The following is a 25,802-nucleotide window of genomic DNA, read 5'->3' as shown; positions in this document are numbered from 1 at the left end:
ATCACTAAACTCCCACTCCTGATGCATTTATCATCGTAACTTAAGTCTTGGAAGTTACAATGATTGAAGCGGATACAAAGTCCATGGAGTGCTTTCATACCTGGGGTACTAAAATTATGTGTATTATACGTATAGTTTTATCATATCCATATCACATAAGAAGTATAGTTTTGTGTTATTTTCTGTTCCAGACAACATACGTTTGATTTCATAGCACAATCAAATAAACAAAGAAATAAAGAGAACCAATCCGATTGTGTTTTATTTTTTCCCAGCATAATTTACAGCTGCAAGGAGAGGATATACATTATTATAATGTTCTTGATATTTGTGCACGTCACAATTCTTAAAATTTATAACCTCCCAAAACAACTCTTTTCCGCAGTTCAGCCTTAAGTTGACTCACTGTCTCACAACGGGCAGCAAACAGATCCGTTTACACTCCTAAATATTAGGAAACATGTGCAAACTCAGACCTTAAGGAATTTCCAAAACTTTAGAAGCGTCCCTCTAAACTGCTTTGGTTCAGTAGGTCTATTCAACACGGCAAGCTGGCTCAAAAGAAGAAAAAAAAATTAAATTGAGATTAAAAAAAAAAAGAAATTATAAAAAAATAAATCACTAATAATATTATATGAGGCACTGTATTGACAATGTACTTTAGAAAGTCTGATCTGTTCATGAGGGAAATCAGACCGGTGAATATTTAATGCACTGGTAACTCTTAAGTTCACTGCACAATGGCACAGTCCATCCCTTGCAAATTAAAAAAAATCAGGACGCGGTTAAAATGACAAATGTGAATTGTGTGAGCAACTTTATGACCGGCCCAAATCCAACTTGCATAATATTGTGTTAAATAATTTGTGTTTTATTCTTGATACTTTCGACCCCCCGGCTTGCAGGAAGTGGACAGAGCAGCTCTTAAAAAAGTCGTCAGTTTCAGTCTCAATAGCTGATGGATCATTTTATCACCTTTAGAGTGTCTTGATCGAGATCTGATGGGTGTATATCCACTTTTAAAGGGCTGCAATTTCTGCCATTTCTTGTTGACCCAGCCCGCATTTTCAAAGAAAATCAAAACTCAATTAACATTTCAGTCATAGACAGATTTAGAGAGTGTTTCCAAACGCCTGTGGAAATCAGATTAAGAATGTGATCCAGTCCTGTGTGATTTAAGATTTGTTAATACCTTATTCAACCCTTTCGCCAGGATCAGCTGGCTGAACATTAGAAAAAGGTTTCTCTGCACAGTGGACATGTGGACTTGTTGCTGGAGGTGAACCATTTATACTGTAGAAAGAGAACAAAAATATAGCAGGTTCAAGTAAAGCGGCAAAGAATATTTCAAATGAAATATGCTATTGCAAGGACTTTTCCGAATAAGTGCACAAGTCATTCAAAGACTGCGATGTAACACGTGGGAAAGTGAGGGCCTTGAAAGATCTGCAGCTGCTCTAGCGAACGCTAAATGATGTTCTGCCGTAAAATGCACGGAGAATCGTTGACAGGGTTCATGACGCCAGACTAAATCGAATCTCTCATAGCTGTGTCAAAATATTTAAAAACATTCCCCCAAGGTAAGATCTAAATTTTAGGACGCGGTGTGTGGAATTACAGTGAAATAATGTGGAACTCACCAAACACGCAGAGTGGAATTTCTTTCTGCAAGTGTGGCAGGCCTTCTTGGGCAGCGAATAGTTGGAGCCGTGGATAACCGAGAAGCAGATCATACAATCTTCGATTCCCTCGAAACGCTTGTCAACATTGTTCTTCCACAGAGCCAGACCCTCCATTATACTGCCATTCTGGGAGCAAACACAATAACCACTTTTTGAATTTGTCTATTTTCGCACCCCATGGGGCCGGTTTTGTTTCAAAGCTACAGGTTGAAGAGCAACGTCTACTTGCTGCACCGGCCAAGTTCTTGTGTTTCTACCTGATGAGTAAGGTAGGTATTGAGCTGCAGCATCCAGTTTCTCCACTGCTGCACAGCGACGCCCACTCGGCTCCCGCTCTCCACAATGATAGAGCCAAAAGGGTAGTTTTGCGGGAGCTGAATCACCAGCTCGATGAAAATATCATCCACAGAGTACGTGGCGATGACCTCCCGTGCTGCTGAACGAGCCTTCACCTGCGGTGATACAACAAATGATTATCATTCCACCAGCCTGTGGCTGGCGATCATATAATTAAACATGAGTGCACGGACAAATGTTTGAACACAATGCATCGCACCCTAAATACAGTGTTTTTAAAATGAACATACAACCCGACATGCAACCAGAAATAACCCAAAACTACAGGTGCACAAAGACCCCGCGTCCTTGGTGACTCACAGTCATGCTGTCGAACATTTGAGTGCTGTTGTGGACGGATGCGATCTCCTGCGCTGAGAGAACGGGACTGATGTATTTAGTTGTGAACTTCTCCACGGCCGCGCTCACTCTCTTCTCGCGGCTGTTCCACCACAGTCGCACCATGGCCGGCAGGTCCTGCACTGTGCTGTAGTACACATTGCACGCCAGGTGAGGGAGCTCCCACTCAACTCTGGCACATTCTGCAGAAAGGGAACGCGTGTAGAAAATTATTAAATTGTGCCCATTTCACTGCCATTTGACAGATGTTGGGCCGCTGGGCGTTCCGTTCTTACTGTCAACAGCCAGAGACAAGCTCTCCGTGAAAAAGGTTTTGGTCTCCTTCGTGTCTGACCCTTGACTTGGGTAGATGGGGTTCTCTGGCATGAGTTTGAAGAGGTGAAGGAGAAGTTTGTTGAGGGAGCAGCTCCTTTTTAAATACTGAGCATAGTGGGCCCGCAGCTTTAAGGAAAAGCAGAGAGGCATTAAAGGACTGTCGTATTTACAACCTGCCCATTTAAAATGATGGCAACCTCCACAAATCTAAGTACAAAAACATCTACATCCCAAAGAATACAGAGACAGACTCACATGAGAGGGCGCGGATTTGAAAAAAGTCAGCAGAAGTTTCCAGGCCAGCAAGTAGCCAAGGATACAGGAGTATTCCACACTGAGAGGCTGAACCACAGCAAACTCTCCGACTTGCAGCCCTGCAAGGATGTTATCGCAAAGCTCCTCACAGGCTGACAGGATGGTCATCAGCGCAGCTGGAGGAGACCTGATGGGACATTAACAAGAAACACCTAACATGAGAATTCTTTACAAACGCATCACTGCTGCATCCAGATTTGTCACATTTAAAACGTACACAAATCTCCGACTGAATTATTAAAAGACCGGGAGGTGATCATAAATCTACACGGCACTTAGATACGGGATCGTCCTGAAACGATGCCTGTTTAATTTAGCAACCGGGTAGTAAAGTTCTTTCTCCACTTGCTTGTTCCATCTGAACGACAAATGTGACAAACTGAAGACTGGATTCATGACATATGCGCAAACCCCGTGATTAGGGCATTTCTGACTTACAGACAAGGCTCGTCTCTATCGTCGTCATCGGACCTGCTGTTATCTCCTTCTCCGTCACATTCTGGCAAGTGAGGCATTACCCTGGATAGACAAGGTTAAGATCAGGAGCAATTCTTTAATTTGACCTTTTTTACAGGGATAAGTAAGAATATGATATGAACCCTGACAAGCCCTCTCACACTTACTTTCCTAACAAGTGGTAGACAGCGATTTGCAGTGGCCTGGCCTTAAACAACAGGAGGGGACAGAAAGTGTTGAGAAGAGTCTGAAGAGGCTCTGACAAGTTTGTTTTCTGGCCAGCTATGAATCGCGCTGGCAGGGAGTTCTGGTTCAGCTGCTCCACGGGTACATAAGTCAGAGCCACACCGATCGACTGCAGAACCCCCAGAGGAAACAAGGGGTCGTCCGGTTCTCGAAAACCATCTGCTCTTGGACCGTTGAAGAGAGAGAAGCACGATGACATATAACTAGAAGTCACAGCTGAATAAAAGTACATGGACACACAAGCATGATATTAAAAGCGATATTGTTCAAAATACTTTTTTTTTTACCAATTTATGTGGACATTTGGCATCCAATTGATTGACGGGTTAAACCCGGTTTCATGTTTATACTTCGTCAACAACTGAGATCAATCAATATATTAACATTGTTTTTTCTAACGAACATTGGAATGAACGCTGACACAAATGTGTCTCCGTATATGTTTGTATTTTTTAAACTCTTTAGCCAGCACTGGCTGTGGCAAGAGTTCAGCTGAAGAACACACACCAAATTCAGGTCGACACACGCACCTGTGATATTGACAGGCATGGGTAAGAGCAGGTTGTAGATTCCTTCGGTGAAGAAATCTCTCCATTCACCGACAAGTTCTGATGGCAGCTTCTCTAGGACGTCAGATGGCGAGTTTGTAAAAAACTGGTTCAACTTGACGATGAGCGTTGCGTTCTCGCACACAAACAGCTGCACCCAAGGGTTCCACAGACTGCTCACATTCTCGCTGGCGGTCTTGAGAGCGGGCAAAATGAAGTAAAAATCAGTTTTTATAAAGGTAGAAATGATCCCAGAGCACAACCACAAGTATCACAGCATGTCAGAAATGTACAAATTTGAATAGTGTATCTTTGTAAACAACTGAAAACTACAGAAAGAAAATTAATCAAAGCATATACAAAGTTATAAGTAATGGCTAGTAATAACACGAGGCTGAGGCACAAAATGACATCATGGATGAATATAAAGGATGACTTCAGGTACTAAAAATGTTTGACACAAATGTGGAAGAAAAATAATAAAATCAAATTATCACTTGTGTGCTTCATTGTCACGCAAATTCGACCGTGACCTGCAACGACTTTTCTCCATCTCACCTCCAGCCAGGCTAACATGGAGCAGAGCAAGAAGTCCCACTGGCCGCTCCCAAGAACTGTTGGACGGTGCGACACCAGCCAAGACAGGAAGCGAATCATCTCCACCGTAAGATTCAACTGTTCTGAAGTTGCTTTAGACAAATCACTTCCGTGCAAAAAGAAAACAAATGCATATTAAAATATTTCATTCTGGATAAATGATAACGGGAAAAGCCTTAACTATGTTCTATGATTACCAGCCAAAGAGGAACCAGTCCTCCCTACTGTTCCTCCACTCCATCAAGGTGGCCAGGATCGCCTGCACAACCTCATCCTCCACCGGCGCGTCAGCTTGCAAGCAGCAGAGCAGCACCACCAGACACTCGTACACATCTGCATCACCGTATTGGATATTGTAAGTGGCGGGACTGAGACCGAAATGCCCTTATAAAGAATGTTGTGAATCCTTACTCTTGTTTTCTTGCCAGTTGATTATTTCAGCGGTAGCCAAAGATACGAGAGTCTCCTGGTCTTCCTTGCTCATGGTGGGGCAGAGCACCTGGAGAGTGCTTAATTTGCTGTGAGACGCCGGCAAAAAACTGACAGACAAAAAAAAAAACAGATGGGTAAGGGTGGCAAGAACAAAGCAAAAATAATTAACTTTGTAAAGAATATCCTATAGATAATATTAAAAGGCATTTGGGAAGATTTCTGATGGATGCTTCACCTGTCGACGGGGTCGTAGAGCTTCCTCAAGTTTGCGCTGTGTGTTGCTGCCAGATTTTTGGTTTGTATGACGTTTTCTAGCGTCAAAGACCACAGACCGCCAAGCTCTACTGATCTACCGAGTTAAAACACAAGAGAGAACATATAGTCACTGGATATGCCACTGTCATCCACCTAAATCTATAAAATAACAGGTTTCTACCTGGGTGCCTGGTAGTGAATATACATTCACTCATTTAGAGAAGCATTTAAACTCCTCTTAGCTCATACTAACTATCTTACAAAAAAATGTTTTTTTGAAAGTGGCACAATTAGTATATGTAGATTTTTTTTTTTTGTACATGTTTGTTTCCGCTAATTAAACATCTCGTTCATCAAAAACTGGCAAGTGAATCTCACTTTGAGTAAAGTATTTTCAGAAGGTCTTGGGTTGGAACGAGGCCGTGGATACCCTCCGGCAGCCCCCAGTCGGACAGAAGGCTGTGGTAAGTGGACACGATGGCGGGCGTGTACTCTACCTCCTGACACCACTGCAACGCGTACAGCAGCTCTCCAATTGCTTCACGAGAAAATCAATATAGTGAGAGAATGAATATGACGTGACTTCACATGAGTCGAACAAAGTTAACGATGCAAATGCCCTACGTTTAATGTGCTTACCTGTCTCTATAATGTTAGCCAGCTGTGAATGACTGTCGCCACCCTTTAGGTCGGACAGTATAAACGCCGAGGTCTGTGTCACCTTCCCTAACAAGGCACATACGCATAGGTGGGCCGGCAATCTGTTCAACAACTTCAATTTCCATATGTCCATGGAGGGGCTTGCACAAACCCCTCTGTGGCGGCAGGCAAGCAGGGCGGTTTTGATCCACTGAGAAGGCAGGGATGAAGAGAAGCAAACATGAAACTTCAATGCATTATAAATATCAAGCAGAATCAACCCACAGCCCAAACGTCCTACGCTTGTTATTTCAAGTAAGGACTGTCTGGCTGACCTGAGGGGGTAAGGCCTGTCTGATCTTTGTCCACTCCGATTTGCTGGGCGTCAGATGTGTGAGGAAATGAGCCAGGAGACAAAAGTCTTGATGACTGGCAGAGATAACGATCTCCACGAGGCGCTGTACTGCCAGAACTAAATCCTGCAAACTAAACATTACAGCGAGATGTTAAGTAAGGTCTCTGGACAAATGGCTGCATTGAATGGCACAAACAAAGCAACTTGATGCCCTTTTCCTTTATAACACCAGAATATTTAGTTACCTGTTGATATCCAAAGAGATCCCCAGTAATTGGTTTTTCACCCAAAGAGCAGCACTGTGCAGGAAACCATCCTTCTTCACCTCATATTCAGAGTGTTGGACCAGTGACTGAATCCCAGCGCTACACACTCCCCTCAGCTTATCTATCAGTGAGTCTTTCAAAAGCAACATCAAAAAATGTCAGGTTTAGGAAGGATTCCATGTCTAAATTTGTGCTGTAGTTTTGTGTTGGCCCCTACCAGATAGGTGAGTGTGTGTCTGATTTTGAGCAGTAAGCTGGAAGACAGTCAGCAAGAGCTCTTCCGCAGACGGTAGCAGGAGACAATCTTGCACACGAGAGAAGAATGAGGAGGCCACGTCGCAGATGAAGGAGATGAGCGGCTCCATATTTCCTGCATCTGACAAACTCTTGGTCTCAGACAAAGTCGCATGGAGCCTCTCTAGGATCTTTTCAAGATATACCTCCCCGATCAAAGGTTCTGCGCAAAGAAAAAAACCAAACGGATAAAGATCTTTTAAGCCTGTTAAGCAATTCTGCAAATGATCTGATGTGTGAGAGTGACGGTGAAATTTGCTTGCCATTGTTATGGTGCTGAGAGAGGACCAAGCTGATGAGGGCCCAGTTGTGAAGGCTGGGAGAGGAAGTGGAGGACCCACGTCCCACCTTGCAGAGCTCCTCGGTTAATCTCAGAAGTTGCTCACCCAGAGTTGAACCTTTCAGCCAAGCCCTGCAGCTCTTTAAAGTCTCAGGATCTGCGCACGCCTGAGGGATGGCAAAATAGTGCAAAACACTTGAATGTAATCTAGCTGAATTTAAAGCCATACTGTTACGTGTTAACAAAATGGCACATACCCTCTGTGTGATTTGGAGAACTATTTCCCACTGCAAATTCATCTAGAAAAAAGAACAATACCATGAAAGAAACTGTGACATTGGGGCAGAGGTTAAAAAAATAAATAAAAACAAACAATCATTTAAAATCACAACAAATTGGATCTTTTGTTACCATAGTGATGTGGTCAAGGATTCGGGTTGCCTCCTGCAGGCTGCAACAGTGGAGAGAGCTGAAGACCATCTCCACCAAGTGCTGTGTAGCAGTGCACTCCTTCTCGGTCAGCCACACTGCGACTCGCTCCAGCAGGAACTTCACGGCGGGATTGGTCATGTTGAACTTGTCCTTAGACTCGCGGTCGTTTGATTTTTCATCATCGTATTCTACCAATGTCTGAGGCAATCAATGTTAGGGGCAAAAGGAAAAGTCCAGTAATTAGAGCATGAATTTCAACAGTGTTTTACATGCATACTTCCAGTGATTTATATTTCACCGAATTTCCGGCAAACTTATTTTTCAGAACACAGCTTTTGCCAATAGATAGACGCTTTAAGGGAGTGTGTAGACATTAAAATATACTTTTATAGGTAACGGTAGAGTGAGACTTACACTGAAAACCCTGGGTGTGTGAAAAGACCGGAGGAGATGCGAAAGAAAAACAAGATGCCTCTCTGAGTTTTTCTCATTCACATGCACCAGGCATAACTGCGCCAGCTGGCACACAGTATCCTCAAAATGCTGGGTCTGTGGGGATCCGAAGCTTTTTACATTTACTAGCTCGGACACCGCCTGCATGGGCTTCTCCACTCCATCTCTCTCATCCCCAGGATCTACTTTCTCTTCGGCCATCGACAAACAGATCTTGACGGATTTCTTCTTTGCGTGTGTTCTGTTTACTCTCTCAGGGTAACGCATAACCTGAAGAGGTGTAAAAAAAAAAAAAGAAAGAGAAGAAATCTTATCATTTAGATTTTGCCATCTTTTTTAACCACTTATATGTCTGACAGCAACATTGATTTGTTATATCAGTCAATATTAGAAATTTCCTCACACCAAAAATACCTGTAGCAGCATAGCTATCCCTTCCAAAGCTTGTGTGTCTGCCATCTCATTGTCCACACAACGCACAAAGAGAAGACTGAGCTCCTCCCAGACGTCTGTCAGAATTCTTTGAAAAACATCCTGGCTGCCTTTAGCGTCACATTCGCCCGGTGCACCTGCCCTCTTCTCCCAGGAAACGAGCATTTCGGTAAACAAGTAAAAAAGTGGGCCATTCTGAAGGGTGGGGTTTTCTAGAGATCTTTCTAGCAGTGGGAGGAGCTGAAAACAGAAAACACAATATTATACGCGGTAGGATCTGTTCAGTAGTATTTAAATCATGGACCTGTTGCCCTATTAATTAGCAGCCTTAAAAAAGATTCACCTGCTGTGAAATGAGCATGGTCCGTATCTTTTTCTGATCCTCCTCTTCTAGAGTATTTTGCAGCATGCAGTATCTCAGGCATTCAACAGCAGCAGACACTATAACTGCACTCTCCGATGGGCTCGTCGCTGCACGTTCACTAGAGAGACTGATCCAAACACATACAACAAAGGTTATGGAGCGTTATATACTGATCAAAAAAATAAAGGGAACGCTTAAACAACTCAATGTAACTCCAAGTCAATCGCACTTCTGTGAAATCAAACTGCCCACTTAGGAAGCAACTCTGATTTGTTTTGACTTGTTTTAAGGACATTGAATCAAAGTTGGATCAGTCTGTAGTGTTTTTCACTTTCACTTTGAGTGTGACTCCAAATCCAGTCCTCCATGGGTTAATAAAGTTGATTTACATTTTTGTGTGATTTTTGTTGCCAGCACATTCAACTATGTAGAGAACAAAGTATTTAATAAGAATATGTCATTCATTCAGATCTGTGAGGTTTTATTTTAGTGTTCCCTTTATTTTTTTGAGCAGTGTACATGAATTGCATTCAAACCAGTCTCATGCATGAAAGAAAAAAAAAAAACATGTTGCATATGGTGATGTGTAATGATATAGTAAAGCCAGGATAAAACCTCTGCTAGACACAACAAACTCCACCAAAGTCAGGTATGGACACACTTGTCACATAAATATAAAATTACCCTTGTAAGAGCGAAGTGAAAAAGGTGTTGTAGAACTCCAGGGTTGGTTCAGTGATCAGCTGAGGCAGTTTACTAAGGAGCGGCATTAAATTAGGATGGAGGGCTTTTGCCATGCCTTTTCCACCCCCCTTCAGAAGACCCCACAATTTAGGTAAGAAGGCCTTCTTGGCGTTTACAAAAGTCCAACAGTCCTGATCAAAACACATACGTTCAAGAAGTTATATTTGTAAAGTGGATCACCAACAACAACACAGATATTCACATGTAAGAAAAACAAATTAAAGCCAATCTTACAGGGATTGTTGAAACTACATGTAGAGTGGCTTCCCACACGGGCGACAGCACAAGAGGGTCGGTGTCATCAATGCTGAGAAAGACTGCGGGGCAGAGCTGTGCCGCTTGAGATTGTGCGAGTGATGGTGTTAGCTCACATAGGGAGCTCACCATTTCAAAAAATGCCCCTCTAACCTGAGGGGAAATACAAAAATGAAAGTAAAAAAAAAAAAAAAATTCAGTATTGGGCACAAAAGCACTAAATAAATATATATAATGCTATATAAAGCTCACAATTGGACTTTTTTCCCCACAGAGAGAATCAGTTACAGCCTGAGCTTATTAATTGGCTTATAAACAGCCACATTTAAGAAAAATAAGGTTACCTGAACAAGCTTTCCTCAAAAAAAAAAAAAAAACAGAAAAATTACTTCTCTGAAATGTTAAATATTAAATTGGGAGGTGTGATAGGGCTGTTACTAACTGTCTGGACTTTGGAAGCATGTCTTTTTCAATGTACAAAGTAAACCCATGCAATTGAACAATAATTATTTCCCAACACAGTGATAGAAAATGCAGGTGCTCGACCATTTCACGGATTTGTCGCACGCACACGCACACACGCGCACACACGCGCACACACACACACACACACACACACACACACACACACACACACACACACACACACACACACACACACACCACTTCCAACCGCCGTCACACCCATTCAGTACTGGTCAGTACCTGTGCTGTCTTGTGTTTGCTGTACTTCCAAAACTTCCCAGAGGACACTAGGCTTGCTAGTCTTGGTTCGAGGGCCGCCCTATCGCTCGCAGGTAAGAGGGAAAGAAGTCTCTTTACCCCCAGCAAAGAGCTAGTCAGCATTCGTAAGTATTTGGCTTCTCTTTCCTCCTCTGTCACACTTCTGGGGATCAGAGGAAAACAGTGTTTTGAACAGTGTATGTTCTCAATCTGCGACCCATAACAGCGATGACGCAAAGGATCAACTTACTGTGGATCGCTGAGTGTGTCTGCGGTGTCCTTCAACAAAATATCTTGAAGCACCTTCAGTACAGAGAGAGCAAAAAACTTATGTTACACTGGCCCTCATTTGATAACAATGCAACTCACTTCATCATGAAGCATAAACTTCTACTTACGTTAAGGATTTCATCTCTGCAGAAACTGAGGGCCTCTGGCTGTTTGGCTGGTGAGAAGGCAGCTTGGAAAGCTCTGCATGCAGCAGAGGCTGCAGGTGAGTACAAATCACACTGAGCCACTATCCAATGCCCCATCAGGCTTTTTAAATAGGGGGCCAAGCTCCGGCGCACTTTGTGCACAAGCTGTTCAAAAGCCTGCTGGGTAGCCTCCCGGATGCGGCGATCATGATCCTAAACACAATTATCCACATTTAGAATATGCCTCTTACACAGGCATCCTCCTCGGTGGTGTCCAGCATCATATTCTACGCTGTTGTGTGCTGGGGCAGCAGGCTCAAGACAGCTGACGCTAACAGACTCAACAAGCTCATCAGGAAAGCTGGATCTGTCCTTGGAGTGGAGCTGGAGTCTGTTGTGCAGGTATCAGAGAGGAGGATGCTGAGGAAGCTCCTCAGCATCATGGCCATCATGGCATCATCACCCCCTGCATGCCACACTGGCATCCTGTCAGAGCTCTTTCAGTCGTAGATTGATACCACCAAGAAGCTCCACTGAACGCCACAGGAGGTCTTTCCTAACTGAGGCTATCAGACTTTTTAATTCCTCTTTCTTTAGCCGCAGGGAATTTTCTTTGCACTTAAGACCTTAAAACACTTTACAGCCTTGACTTTGACACTTCATTGTTTTATTTGTATTTCTTAGTCTCCCCTCCCCCCTTATTTTTACTGTTTATACAATTTCCAACTATTATTTATTATTGTTATGTTTTACTTGAAATACTGGCACAACAATTTCCTTCGGGATTAATAAAGTTGTTCTTATTCTTATAGATTAATATATATACAGGTCTAAGCGGATGGAAGTACACAGATAAATGTGAAGTGAATGAGCTCACCATTGAGATCTTGCAGTAGATCCTCGGCCAGAATGGCAGGACTCCTTTCACATCTTCAGCATCCCGTTCCTGACACATGGTACCAAAGTCTTGCACAGCCTGAAACACATACAAAGCCCCGGTGAACATGTACTTTGTGTTTCTTTACTCTTAAACGGGCTGGGTTCGTGGAATACCCAAATGGTTTGTTTGTGTATCAACTGCTTGTAGACGGTCAATCGGCAAACGATAAACAAAACAATCTGACTCACTTTCAACCTGGTAACTCCATCTCTCTTTGAAAGTTTCCGGAGCACAAGTCGGAAATCCGCATCCACCAGGTTGTCGATCTCCTCAGCGCCGTGAATAGCAGGAACATAACTCAACTCCGAGGTGACCGTGGTATCAAAACCCACGAATCCCGGGATGACACCTCCTTCCCGAGTTAATACTTCTGCTGCCCGACCACTACTGGATGGCTGGCATTCGGTGAAAAAAAGAGCAGTAATTGTGAATAGAAGAACGACCGGCAGGGTCAGCAAATCATATGTTATGTCACAATACGGAGGGCACAGCATGTAGAGTTAGCTTTAGCACTGTGACGTTACCTCAGGTTAAGCTAATGAGTTACACTGATATAACATTCATATTTAGTTGCTTACCCGGACGTTTCCTTTGGTTCGCTGCTTATTTTTACCACCCATGGCCAAATATCATTGTTTAAAGAGCAGCTTCGTTTAACAGGTGTAACTGAAGTTGACAGTAAGTTTAAGATTCATGAGAACGGCTTCCGTTCCGTTGACCCGGAAGTGAAATCGGAGCCTGTTTCAAAATAAATCCGGAAGTGAAATCGGAGCCCCTTTCAAAATAAATCCGGAAGTATCGGAGGGCTCATTATGAGGGCCTTTTGAAATATATTTCACGATTTCTTATAAATCTATAGACACTTTCCGGACCTTAGACAACTGAAAAGAAATGCTAAGAGCACGTGTGTTGTTCCTTATTCTAAACTACACCCGGCTGTGATTTACATTTGGACTTTAGATAAAATACCTACTTTTATTTTGAAATGTCATTCAAACTCGCCTTTTTCTTCAACAGCGTGGGTCACCGTGGACTCATCACTGCCCCCCATCAGGACCATTCCAGACACTGCAGTCAAATTCACCAAATTATCTTCTCTTTTAATAAGGCCAGGCGAAAATGACCGAGTACCATTTGAATAAACTATTCACTGATGACAAGGACTTGCCGATGTATTTGAAATATTTAAAACCATGCAGGTGGAAGAAAAATAAAAGAAACTAGTTTTGCAAATACATTTTACCTCATACCAGGGAACATGAATGACTCTCTGAAACTCCTAATATCCTAATAAAAATCCTAATAATTGAGGTTGGAGCTCAAAAACGATCATAAACATGACTTTGTACATACACAATGGAGAGTTGTCCAGTTCCTTTTCATATATATATATATATATATATATATATATATATATATATATATATATATATATATATATAAGGATGACTATGGTGAACTTTTCACATCATCCCTTCCTACCTCAGAGTTATTATTCATAATTGGTCAATTAAACATTGCCCCTGATTACCACCTTGGCTTGCATGACTCAGTTGGACAGTATTTATTATATTTTGACATTTTAAAGCAGCTGTTATAAAAAAGGTCTACTGAACCCCCCTCAGATTTCTTTCCACACTTAGCGATTACTAGTTGCCCCTTTGGCTTTGGAGCCCAATGCCCAATGTGAAGAAAAGTACACAAACTTCTGTTTTATAAAAAGAAAAAAAAAACTGGCAAATGCAACATGTTTCTTTTATATCAAAAAGATGGGATAAAATTCATGACAAAATCAAACGGGTCATGTTATGTGAATTTAATTCAAAAAGAAAAATAAATCATTTCAATATATGCCCATTTCACATACGACAAAAATATTTAGTTTATTAGATTCATAATGATTGAATTTATGAATGTATTTTTTTTAAATATGTCTTCCAACGTCTGATGATTAATTTTACACTGCAGTTTTCACAGTCATGGCTTCGGGTATGGAGGTCATGTGTGTTTAAAGCTGGGTTGAAGTACTGAATCCATAACTTAAAAATAGGACAGTCTGGCCGGTTGCACTGTATGAGTGAGTAGTTATACTGCTGAGATGTTACCGGAAAATATTATACAGTTCAAATCTTTGATTTTACAGACAGACCACTTACAAGTAGGATTTTCAACTACATTCAGACTCAGTCAAGTTTTTTAAGGACGCACATTCATTTCTAAAAGTTCATTCTGTTACTTAGTGCTGATCCATCGTTAAATATGTAGAATACATCTGTATTGAATGAATGTGTCTTTTACTTTCAAAAGCAGAAGTGAAAACACACAGAGTGTTAAAAATGTCTATCCCACTTATGTTGCCAATCTCTGGCAACATTGGAGGAGAGGCAGGGTTCGCCCTGAACCCGATACCAGTCCAATGTTATCTGACCAAAAATATTATGAAGCCGTTGTGTAATTTATCAATGTTACTTATATTAAATTAACATGCTTCAATAAGCCAAACACTCTAAGAAAATATGGTGTTAGGATAAATTTGAACTTTATAATATTGAAAGTCGCATATGCAAATTCTTTCTGTAACTTGCTGGCAATCGAGGAAAACAAATTTGACCTCTACCCTTCAAATGATTGCTGCTTTAATTCTATCTTAAATATACAAAGTTTCAAATACATTTCAAAAGAATTTGATGAATTTCGTTTGTTCCCTGCCTTTATTTACTCCTAGTCATTGCATCTTAACACTAAAATTGCAGATAGTCCTTTTATACCATTATAGTGGTATATGGACAGAGGTATTTTGAAAGAAAAAAAAACACATCATTTGGTGTGCTTAAAATAATAACCTTCCAAAATGGTCTATAAAAGGATTGACTAAGCTAGCACAATGCTGACTTTTCATTTGAGCTTCTGTGGAGTTCATGATGCAGTGATGTGGGACGCCCCCAGTGAAACTCATTGTAGAGAACGCAGCTTCCCTACTCAAGCCTGCATACCACTGATTCTGACTCTATCCATAATCGTTTCAAAGGTGTATGACTTTACACCATATATCTAGCTCAACCCCCCACTTAATATAATAAATACCCGCTGCCAAAACTTCATTCTGTTTCCTATCAGTTGACCCGTCTTCTCTTTTTCCATTTCTTGCTCCTCCTAATAAGTGACATACAAGCACGACTGTGGCTATTTCAAAGATGTGAGTCTACTGTGAAAAGCAATCATCCCAAGAGCATTAGGAAGTTCAGTCAGTAACAACCAACAGGAACTTTAAAGTAAAGAAAAGGAATGTTGCAACTTCAGTGAAATCATCTTTTTCACGTTTTGTACCCCACTGAATCTAAATGTAGTGTTTGGGGGGGGTTACCCGCAGAGCAGGTACGATTGCTAATTGCATAAATTAATCGCTGTATATTTATGTCGTTTGTTATAATATCATGATAACCCTACACTTCCCATTTCTGGCACGCTTCATCGAGTGTATTTTCTGGGATTTTCTGTCCTCCAGAGATAGGAAAAAAAAATGTCACAAAACAAATATCGTCTCCTTAACCACTATTTCCTGTTTGTACTATATCTGTAAAGCACCTCCTACAGCACATGGCCTTGTCATCTGACTTCAACGTCGCCTCCTGGAGGAAGAAATATTTGTGTGGCCACCGTGGTGTACCGAGGGTCCAGTTTGAGAACAAAATCTTTAAAGTCCCTGGAGGCTTGAGTCCCGAAAAAATCCAACGCCTGTCGGTTCATGAGACCAAACCTGGAGAGAAAAAAAAAAAAAGAAATGATCGTATTGCCCATATTGAAAATCCTAAAATATCTGTGTGCTTTGTGACGTCCGTAAGAAAGGAGCAAAGGGGAGGAGAGCCAAGAGAGGCACCTCAACACAAGATGTTGTTGGTACGATTGAACAGAAAAGGAAGGGTGGTGGGAAAAGTATATTATGGTATGGAGACTGTGCTGAGGGGGGTGGAATGCGGACTAAGGTTTAAAAGACCTCTGGCCTTTCTCGGGAAAAAAATGAGGTGGTTGAAGCCAAAATGGACTATGAACCTGGTAGTAAATAAAACCCGACTGGACTTGAAAGATGACTACAAGAGGACTACTAAGGGGGGAAATAATGAAACAGGCAGTAATGTATCTCACTGGAAGCCACCCAAGTAAAAAAAGAAATAAAACTTCTGTTGTGTTAAACTGGAAGTTAAATTCAAGGGGGGAAAGGGGACTATGAAAGCTGTGATCACCACTGTGAAGGAGTCGCTGTCATTTGGCAGGAGGGGCGCATAGGTGGGGCTATCATGAGGTATCCGTGCGCTGTGAAAGGTAACGCTGTGCTATGACAGAGGAATGATGTGGAAGGGGAGGTGGGGTGTGCGGGTGTTTGTCTTTCACAGAGGAAAAACACACCATCTCCAAACACATACACACATCATGTATGTGGATCCTGTTGGTATACGTTTTGATATCACTGTAAACTGGCTGTACACCAGTTGTAAAAAAAAAAAAAACAGACATAAAAATGACCTTTATCTTAAGAGGCATGGCTTTTATACAATTTCTACCATCCGCAACTCATATTTACCACTTTTTTGAAGTTCTTTGTTTTACATTCTTTACCACCACACTTAAGCTTCTGCAGTTTCTAGAGGTCATAAAGTTGCCTCTTGAGTACAGCTGTCTGTCGTTTCTCTCTTCCTACTCAAGCCAGAGTTCCCTATCTCCCCAGCTTGAAGTCTAGCCATCCCAATAAATAAGTATAAATTTTATCTCCCACACACAGCCCCAAATCCTTAACATACTTCTAGCTGGTTACCCTTCTGCCCTGCCCTACTCTGCCCTGCTCTGCTCTGCTGCACAGTCCATTACCAAATCCAATGCAACAAATACACCCATTGCACATTAGAAGATCGCCAGGTGCAGAAACATTTGAGCTGGACCGTGTGCCGATACTTTCTGTTCCTTCACCTGGAACTATTCCTGGTCTTTGTAGAACAGAAAAATAGAAATTCACTTTAGCTCAGGGGCCACATGGAGGAAAATCTATTCTCAAGTGGGTCAGACAGGTGAAATCATGACATAAAAACTACTGTTAATGTACCTATTGTTCAATTCACCCCGAAACCTGGTATCTTTTAGCTTTGCGAGCCGGATTAAACCCGGTCGTGGGTCTGATCCGGCCCGGGGGCCTGGAATTTGTCACCCCTGGAATAGCTTTTTACGATAATAATTATTATAACCTATCCTTTATTAATCCCTGCGGGGAAATTCATTCTCTGCAATTAACCCATTGTGGATGAACCGTGAGCAGTCGGCTGCCGTCGACCAGCGCCAGGGGAGCAGTTAGGGGTTCAGTGTCTTGCTCAGCAACACTTCGACACACTAGCAGGAGCTGGGAATCGAACCGGAAATGTTTGGTTCCTGGGCCACGCCGTCCCCCAGTTGTCATTGCATTTCAAAAACAACAAAATTGTAAATGAACACCTGACTGTATCCTGGAGTTGCTCACTGATGACTGTATTTGTTGATTCAGATTAGTCACTGTTGTAACTTTATCCTTGTTTTGGTAAAGACGATTATTGCATGTCATATCTAAATCATACTGCTTCTGGCTAAGCCCAATTTAATTGTCAGAATGTCTGTATATTTATCTGTAATTCTGACATAATTTGAACACATACATCAGAATCTATAAAATCCATCCATAACATAGAAACCACATCAATACAAGCCGAGCCTTCAAATTGAATATGTCCATACCTGCCCTTGGTTAGACGCAGCAGGAACTTCCAGTATGAAGGCCTCAGGTTCTGCACTTCCATCACAGCCTTGGAAACAGATATGAACAATAAGTTAAAAGCTCACCCTACACATAAATAGCGTGCACATAAATAGGAGCATGCATGTACACTTGCACAGTACTTACGGCTTGAAAACAGACGGCAGTGGAGATGGCATAAATGACTGTGTCGGCATGAGGGAAGTAGGGGAAATGCCCGGCCTCAATCCCCTTGAAGTACATGGTCTACACACAAAGGTCACAATTACAATTCTCTGAAATAGATTGATCTTATATATGTTAAATAGATGCAAGTTATTTTACCTCCACCAGCTTGGAGAAGAGGTACATGGATATGGTAGTACTTTTGTAGAAGAACATTGAGATCCCAGCCAGGAAGCCTCAAAACACAACAGAGAAAACAAAATAACGCTCTTCATAAAGAGTAAATCAGCTAATACGTCATCAAGTAGGTGATGGATTGCGTTTAATGTTTATGTCATTACAATTTTGTTCAAGCTTACCGGCTACCAGTGCGTGAAGTTCATCATCAATATCTCTCATCCAGCGTAGCAAGCAGCTTGTCCCCTTAGTGAAATTATAATCAACTTTAAAAAAAAAAACTTTTCCAGACTCACAAGGAGACAACACAAGAAGATTCTGATGTTACAGATCAAATGTGCAAAATGGAAAAATGTACTGTGTCGTTGATATGTATTCCATCTATTTGGCACATTGAGCACAAGATTGCAGAAAAATACTAAAACAGGAACTCAGGCTTGGTTAAAAAAGAAAAAAGTACCTTGTAGATACTGACGAAAGAGCCTAAAAAGGCCCCGAGCTGAAAGTTCTCTTTGTTGTAAAAGAGGGAGGGGAGCCGGGAGGGCTTAGAGAACAATTGTCTGAAGGCTGAGGGCACCTTAAGACAACAATGAATCAGGTAGCCGACACTAAACATCCTGACAAAACCCTGAAGAGAAAAAAAGACCAAAGACAAATTACTAAAACTTCATATTTGGGAATAATAAACTGTATTCATCTAAACTTTAGGAAAGCCAGGTCTTACTTTAACACAGTAGGAAATGCAATTGTCCTGGTGATGTTTGCAGCATCTATGTCTTGGACCATGTTTGCATCTAATTTAAGGGAAAAGATAGAATAAACACAGATTTTGGGGACAAATATATTTGCTTAACTGTGTAAACGGTGTCCCTCACATTGCTTCTAACAGTTCCTTAGTGTAGGTTAGCACAGTCCTCCTCCTAGAGATGGGCCTTTCTGCTGGCGCTTGCAAATCCTCCACCTCCAGCGCAGGCGTCCTCTCATGGGGTCTCGTCAGAGACTGCTCTGCTGTGACTGAGTGGGATGGGATCTCTTCCTTGCCAATAATGAATCTGTGACAAATAAAACACACCTTATATAAGTTCAACCAAACTGCTCCCCCCAACCCCACATCGGTGCCTTGAAGAAAACAAAAGCTTCTCACTTTAAGGCAGAGAACGCAAATCCTTTGAGGCTATCTTTACTCCTGTAATAGAAAAAAAAACACATTTTACTGAAAAATATCACCTTGGGTTGTTAATGAAGTAGGTCAATATACAGATAGTTTTAAATAATACTAGACAGTTATTCTGTGTTTTTTTTTATATATATCTAAACTTGAAATACATGTGTTAGGGAGAAGATGAAATAAATTAGGGAGGGTTTAAAGCAATACTGAAGCAAATATAAAAAATATATTTCCATGTTGAAAACCGAGCTTCTGACAATTTTTCCTCTTAACCTGCTGGATCTAATTTGAATTTTCCAAAAGCTGTTAATTCTAACCAACTGATAAATGTGTTGGAGAAATAGCCAACAGTTTTCTGCAATCATTTTCAGCCCTGACCTGAAGAAGAACATGTAGAGAGATGCAGTGATGCAGAACAGGAGCACCTGATGGAACACATTAAAACAGGCAAAAAAATGCTCAGTTAAAAATGATTGATTTCAATATTGGCATTCAGACGAGATAAACAAGCGGGAACATTGTAGTAGTTTAAAGATAGAAGTTCGATTAGTTTGACACTAGTGCAGCCCATTGATTGTTTTCCAATGTGTTTGATCAAGCTCTGGTTTTATTTTAATTTTCATACTGTGTTCAGTGTACACGTGGATGTATGGTTAATGTCATACATCCACTAATGTTAATGTTGAGACACTGATCTAAGTATAGTGCAGGAAAACCCATTTCAGATTGAGAAATGAAAATTAAAGTGTCAGAGAGGGGATTGATTATCACTTTTACAGTTGCTATTGTATTGAGCGCTGCCCCTTAGTTGCTATGTAATCAAATAACTGATTTTAAAAGCTATAATTATTTATCTCCCTGGACTTGAAACCAACCCTCCCCCTCTTACCTCGCCATGTTTGATAGGTTGGATGATGCCTCGGGTTACTGCCATACGGAACAAGGTCTCAGTGGCCTGAAAAAAAGATTAAACCTTCAAATTTATATTTTGTAACAAGCAGCACTGACAGTCTCTAGAAGTGCAATTAAAAACTCAAGTGAACCACTTGCAAATATACTGTATCAACATAAAAAGCAACAATCCCTGCAGAGGAAGTGTAGCAGTCAGATGCCCTTTCTATGTGAAAAAAAAGAAAAAATCTTTTCATAAATAGATGTGAACTTACTAGATTTGTCATGTATATTGTCAGTAGTCCTCTCCTGGCCGGGCGAAAAGGGTGGAAAGGAATGATCAAATGTATTGAATTCAATATGAGCAAAGATGGAATTGAGTTTTTAGAAAGTCAATTAAGCAAAATTGGATTTGAGTCTCACCTGCTCTTGCGTTCCAGACGAATAGCAATATAGGATGCAGGCAGGGCTGACCCGAACCCAGCTGACCAGGAATAAAACCCTCCCAGCAGTTTCCTGAAGATGAACAGATATGGACAAATTGATATATTTGTCTGCTTTGTGTGTTAAAAGATAGTGATGTCTATTGGCACACACACGTTTTCTGTTCACATCCGAGCTTGGTTATTTGAAATTTAATCAAGTTTATAGCAGAGGGAGATTTTTTGTGGAAATTGTGATTTTGTGACTCAACTGACAGGTGTCAATAATCAATAAGCTTATTCTGGCTTGGGACAGTTCTGCACTATACATCCAGCTCTGTCAGTGCTCTACTCAAATGTTTATGTGACAGAGGAATTTATTCAACTGTCTGTTCACTTTGTGAGTTTGCGCACTCAAAGCCGCACTCAACTATCAAGATGTCAATCTGCACTTTCTACACTTGCACAATGTGTGAATAAAACTATGTATATTTCACTTTGCACATCATGCTAAAATTGTTTACATTTCACTGCACTGTTTACATTGTATGTTTATTACCTATTTACTACCTGTCTGGTTTCACTGGGGAAGCAAAATGAGAATTTCATTGTGCAAAGAAACATGATTCCAGACTGTACATGTGACAACAAACACTTTGAATCTGAAACAGTTGCTCGACATTTACACTCACTGCAGCTAACAGGACACTCCACAAGGATGGCAAAAGAACAAGAAAAATAGTGTTCCAAAGGTTTAGCTATAAAGATTAGAAACCGGTAAAACACGGGACCCACTGACCTGAGAATGCAGAAGAAAAAAATGTAGAGTCCCCCATTTGCAGTGAGGAACGAGGTAGAGCGTAGGATCTCAGGGAGAAGTTTTTTTAGATAATAATCCTTCTTCCTTCTCCTTAGGATGGCTGCTATCTGTGGTACAGAGCAATCACTGTTGAGTAATGATTCTGTGCTGCCATAATGTATCATGATACAAAATATGGTAATGAGCGCTGCAAAAATATGTCTGAATGCGAGTCAATTAAGCTATTCTCCCCAAATACGCACAACACACAAACATGCATGCAAGCACACGCACACTCACAAACACCATAAGAAGCCTAAATAGGTTTCTCAGTTCATCTTCACTGCCCTGCTCTACAGTAAACTGAATTAAATCAAATATTTAATTAGTTACTTGTGATTGGCTGGAATAAATAAAGGGAATGAATCAAAGATGTAATCAAATATTGAATCAAATTTTTTGAATAAATTCGTAGATTAAGGATGAAAGGAAACTATAAAACAAAGACGTGGTTTCCAAAATGCTTGATAATGGATATGAATAGAATAATCAAATTGTGGCTTCATGAGTCGTTTCTTTTCATCCATCCGACATAAAATATAATATGACTGTATTTAACTCTTATAATGATGTGCCTGTATTGATACACAACTACAATTCTGTTTTCAATTTATTCAGCAGCATTTGGGTTAATAAGTGTCGGTTATTTTTTGCTAGTTAAATAACAGATGAGGTGAAAAAAGAAGAGTATTTGGTCCAAAATAGACATATTATTACGATCAGAATAGAATTACAATGCTAAAATTCAGTAATTAAATATGCATTTCTTTCCTAGAAGCAAATGGAAAGTGTATTTTTCTGATTTAATTCTTATACGTTTAGGTATTTAATCCCAGCAGACCTCACAATATCTCAGGATAGCCATGCCGATGGACAGGGTTTTATTCACCAGTGAAACAATGCCAAGTTGGTAAGTTTTGGTGTTTAGAGCTCTGCAGTGTTTGCATTGGGATTGCAGATAGAATCCCCATGAAACTCTAAAACCGGGGTTGGAGGTCTGTCAGGTTCAACGGCACAAGGGAAATGCATGAACTTGATATTTTGGGGGCACCAGTGAGAAAGGTGGTGGATGGTGATACGCTCTCCCTCTCCTGCTCTCATGCTTTCCCTCTCTCTGCAGTCAGACCTGACATTCAGGAAATCCCACTGATCTGTCAGCAAGAATACTTCTGAAACGGGTGACATCACACGGGATCTGTGTATCCAGCGCATAACTATCAGTTTTTGGCACAAGACCGGCAGGTCCCGCGTAGTAAAAAGGAAGAACGAGTCCTTCACCTACTGGGACTGGTTTGACGTGGTCAGGTTTAAACAGCTACCTTCTCAAATGAGTGGTGATCATTTTAAAGATTGCAGGCTATTACCATGTCTAAATATTGGCTTTGTAAAAGTTTAAAACTTACTATAACACTTTAACTGTGAGCAGCATTTGAAGACTAATGTAATCACATTACTTTTGAAGAGAGTAATGCCAAAGCTCTGTTGATAAACCAATGTGACACCAGGAGGGAAAGGGTTCGAAAGTCAACATGTGGATTGTCATGTTACCTGATGTTCTCTGCTGACAGTTGAATATTAACTCTCTAACTAGGAGTCAAAACCAAAACAAAATTAAAGCCCCTTTCTAATAAGTATAACTGTTAAATTAACCTGAAAGCATAGCAGTCACCAAGAAAATGTACAGGAGAGTAAACCATTTTTAACTTTCTATATCAACTAACTAGTTTGGCGTAACGATAATTGGCTAGCTAACCAAGGCTAACCTTAGCTTCGGAGTCTTGTCAGGTGAAACGGCTGAACTTACAAGATAAAGAGGGGCGTATATCTTGAAGGAGACCTCTAACGCACTCCTCGTCACGTCCAGAGTAGCCTGCAAACACGACGGGTCCCAGGTATGGCCGATTTCGTAGCAACTGTGCGGGATCTTGCTGAGAGCAGCCATGTCTGAGAGGAGTGACAGCCCACTGTTTGCCGACGGGGACGCGCCCGGGTGCGCGCACCCGGCGCGGTTGCCCTGGATGGGGAACAGGAAGCGTCAAAATAAAAGCATCAAAAAATAAATTTTATTGTATTAAAAAATACTATGTGTATATATCTTTCATATTTAGGTCATAAAAAAATAACACGTGTCACGCCCTGACTCCGTTGTCCATATTTCTCCCCGTTGGTCTCGGTTCATTCGCAGCGTGTTTATTTTTGTCATTGTTTATGTTGTTATCCTTGTTGTTGTTGTTGTTTATTTTTATTTAAAAAAAAAAACTGTACATGCTCCGAGTTGCAAAATGTCTCTGTCTCTGTACAATAACAATCAAAAATCTTTATGCTTGATGCTTGATGTTGTTCACTCTGTTGTCTATTTATTTGTGGATGTCTTTGCTATCTTTTCATTTTCTCTCTATTTATATTCATACCCATATTTATAGATACTGTAATTGTTACACTCCTGTGACGAAAGAATTTCCTCTATGGGGGATCAATAAAGTATATTTCATCTTTCTTCATTTTATTTTATCTTATTGATTTAATTCAAATTTTATGTAGTGGTCTTTTGCTGCTATGATTTTTCTTTTTTTTTCTATTGTGTGCATACTATGTCCATTTTAAATTCTGTGCCTGTTTTTAAGCATGCCTCTGCAAATTTTCGTTAAGTTTACATAATGGCAATAAAAACTCTTGCGTATTGAATTATTTAACCATCTATCTGGGCATGACTGACAATTTTTGCATGCTGGTGAAAATCAGTTTCTTAATTTTCTAGCTCGATCAGCTCTGACTAGTTTACTATATTTGAATACACATTTGTTAGATTGAATTTATGGTCTTCTGCCCATTCACATGTTGCATTGCCCCCTGAATTAAGGCAGTATAGTGTGGTATACATGCAGAGAATAGGGTGAAGATACAGCGAGTAAGGTAAGATGGAGGAGGTTCATTCACTGTGGTGACCCCTGAAGGAAAAACCCAAATGATATATAGTATAGTATAGTATAGTATAGTATAGTATAGTATAGTATATAGTATATCAATTTTTAATTCCTCTTCCTTCAGTCGAAGGGAATATTCAAATCTTTGTACTTTTTAAGACCTTAAATAAATAAAGTTGTTCTTATCTTATCTTATCTTACCTTAAATCAACATTTTCCATTTAACCCTATTTGCTGTATCCTCTCTACTCACACCAACTAACTTTGTATCCCCTCTCACATAAACTCTCTTGTATAGTGTAGTATAGTATAGTCTTTGTTTGTTTGTTTAATCTTCATCAGAGCCATTCCACATTATTTTGCAGATTGAACATGATTAAACTCTAATTTTACTTGAAGCTTGAACATGCACATGGCTTTTTTTTCTTCATGAAGGCTTGTTGATATACAGCATGCATAAGCAGCGTGAATGATTATACCGCAAAATACCACGTGACACAACTGGGAAGGCACGCTATAGTTCACACAACAAGGTATAAACTTTTAGATCAAATGAATCCCCAGGAAATTGTGAAAAACATGGATGAATTCTGAATGCAATCTTCATCAAAAAGTCAATGCATCAAAGTAGATAACCAGTAAAAAAAAAAAAAACTGCTCAATCAACAAGTGAAAGTAAAGTCTTTAATAAGAACAAAATGTTCTTGTGCCTTCAAAATGTTGATTTTTTTTTTTTCAAACATGGAATGCATTTCACCCTACAGCTGAATAGAAACCATTCTTTTCAGCCGTGTTGACTCAAAGGCCTTATTTACCTTTGCGACAGCCAAATGAATATTTACACAGCAAAATACAAATATGTGCTTTATTTGCAAGTGTTGGAGTCTCAGGGATCAGTCACCGGTATGAAGATAAGGTAACGCCGGTCTGTGCGTCCTGCAGGCCTGCAACTCCTCTCCACTTCACCGGTTTGTCCAAGTGTACTGCACACTTTTGGCAAGCAGGTGTCAGTAAATCTCCTTCGGAGAGTCGCCACAAGCGTCAGTTTGGCTCCAGTTACAGGTTACATCATTGACCGCTGCTGGTTTTGGAATGTGCGGCATCTCTTGCCCAAACAAATCTGTACTAGTAGATCAAAATCACAAAATGCATCGGTGCGAATGGGAGAAAATAACACGTAGAAGAAATATACTTCCAGTTTGGTGATATTGCGGAATTAAACAATTCGATTATTTCGCAGTTCAACCATTATACGACTTTTTCCTGTTTTAAATTTCGCCTCTGAAAT

The 25,802-nt window shown here is 40.7% G+C and overlaps 2 protein-coding genes across 2 annotated transcripts; both read right to left on the bottom strand.

The window, feature by feature from the left end:
* Positions 1-236: 236 nt before the first annotated feature.
* On the bottom strand, positions 237-12,850 carry ltn1 (listerin E3 ubiquitin protein ligase 1). The gene is made up of 32 exons (XM_086177072.1): positions 12,714-12,850; positions 12,324-12,530; positions 12,073-12,171; positions 11,178-11,408; positions 11,030-11,082; positions 10,762-10,942; positions 10,036-10,209; positions 9,742-9,932; positions 9,037-9,184; positions 8,676-8,933; positions 8,223-8,531; positions 7,788-8,006; positions 7,634-7,675; positions 7,360-7,543; positions 7,020-7,259; positions 6,782-6,935; positions 6,517-6,667; positions 6,182-6,392; positions 5,921-6,080; positions 5,523-5,636; positions 5,267-5,394; positions 5,053-5,188; positions 4,817-4,961; positions 4,241-4,454; positions 3,632-3,869; positions 3,447-3,527; positions 2,949-3,135; positions 2,654-2,819; positions 2,340-2,560; positions 1,940-2,134; positions 1,641-1,808; positions 237-1,293 (listed from the first exon to the last, which is right to left on the bottom strand). Exons 1-32 carry the CDS (start codon positions 12,753-12,755, stop codon positions 1,231-1,233), a joined length of 5,310 nt encoding a protein of 1,769 aa, XP_086033198.1. The 5' UTR covers positions 12,756-12,850; the 3' UTR covers positions 237-1,230.
* A 1,086-nt stretch (positions 12,851-13,936) lies between these two features.
* Positions 13,937-23,555, bottom strand: tmem135 (transmembrane protein 135). Its single transcript, XM_086177320.1, has 15 exons — positions 23,395-23,555; positions 21,531-21,658; positions 20,733-20,825; positions 20,585-20,618; positions 20,308-20,373; positions 19,797-19,843; positions 19,395-19,436; positions 19,126-19,302; positions 18,975-19,044; positions 18,711-18,878; positions 18,433-18,496; positions 18,233-18,309; positions 18,056-18,154; positions 17,890-17,957; positions 13,937-15,892 (listed from the first exon to the last, which is right to left on the bottom strand). Exons 1-15 carry the CDS (start codon positions 23,530-23,532, stop codon positions 15,742-15,744), a joined length of 1,422 nt encoding a protein of 473 aa, XP_086033446.1. The 5' UTR covers positions 23,533-23,555; the 3' UTR covers positions 13,937-15,741.
* Positions 23,556-25,802: the final 2,247 nt, after the last annotated feature.

This window comes from Fistularia commersonii, chromosome 29 (assembly GCF_037954325.1).
Source record: "Fistularia commersonii isolate RoL2024-O1a breed Wild chromosome 29, RoL_Fcom_v1.0, whole genome shotgun sequence".
Taxonomy (NCBI): Eukaryota; Metazoa; Chordata; class Actinopteri; order Syngnathiformes; family Fistulariidae; genus Fistularia; species Fistularia commersonii.
The sequence above is the reverse complement of the archived record's forward strand: the minus strand, read 5'-3'. Positions and strand labels throughout refer to the sequence as shown.

Excerpts from the sequence above, each read along its gene's own strand:
- ltn1 (XM_086177072.1), bottom strand. The coding sequence starts at position 12,755 with ATGGGTGGTAAAAATAAGCAGCGAACCAAAGGAAACGTCCGG. Across the intron at positions 6,668-6,781 it reads ATCTCTTTGGATATCAACAG|TTTGCAGGATTTAGTTCTGG; the intron begins GTAACTAAATAT and ends TGTAATGTTTAG. Across the intron at positions 6,393-6,516 it reads GACAGGCCTTACCCCCTCAG|TGGATCAAAACCGCCCTGCT; the intron begins GTCAGCCAGACA and ends CTGCCTTCTCAG.
- tmem135 (XM_086177320.1), bottom strand. The coding sequence starts at position 23,532 with ATGGCTGCTCTCAGCAAGATCCCGCACAGTTGCTACGAAATCGGCCAT. Across the intron at positions 19,844-20,307 it reads AACCTATCAAACATGGCGAG|GTGCTCCTGTTCTGCATCAC; the intron begins GTAAGAGGGGGA and ends GTGTTCCATCAG. Across the intron at positions 19,303-19,394 it reads TTTGCGTTCTCTGCCTTAAA|ATTCATTATTGGCAAGGAAG; the intron begins GTGAGAAGCTTT and ends TATTTGTCACAG.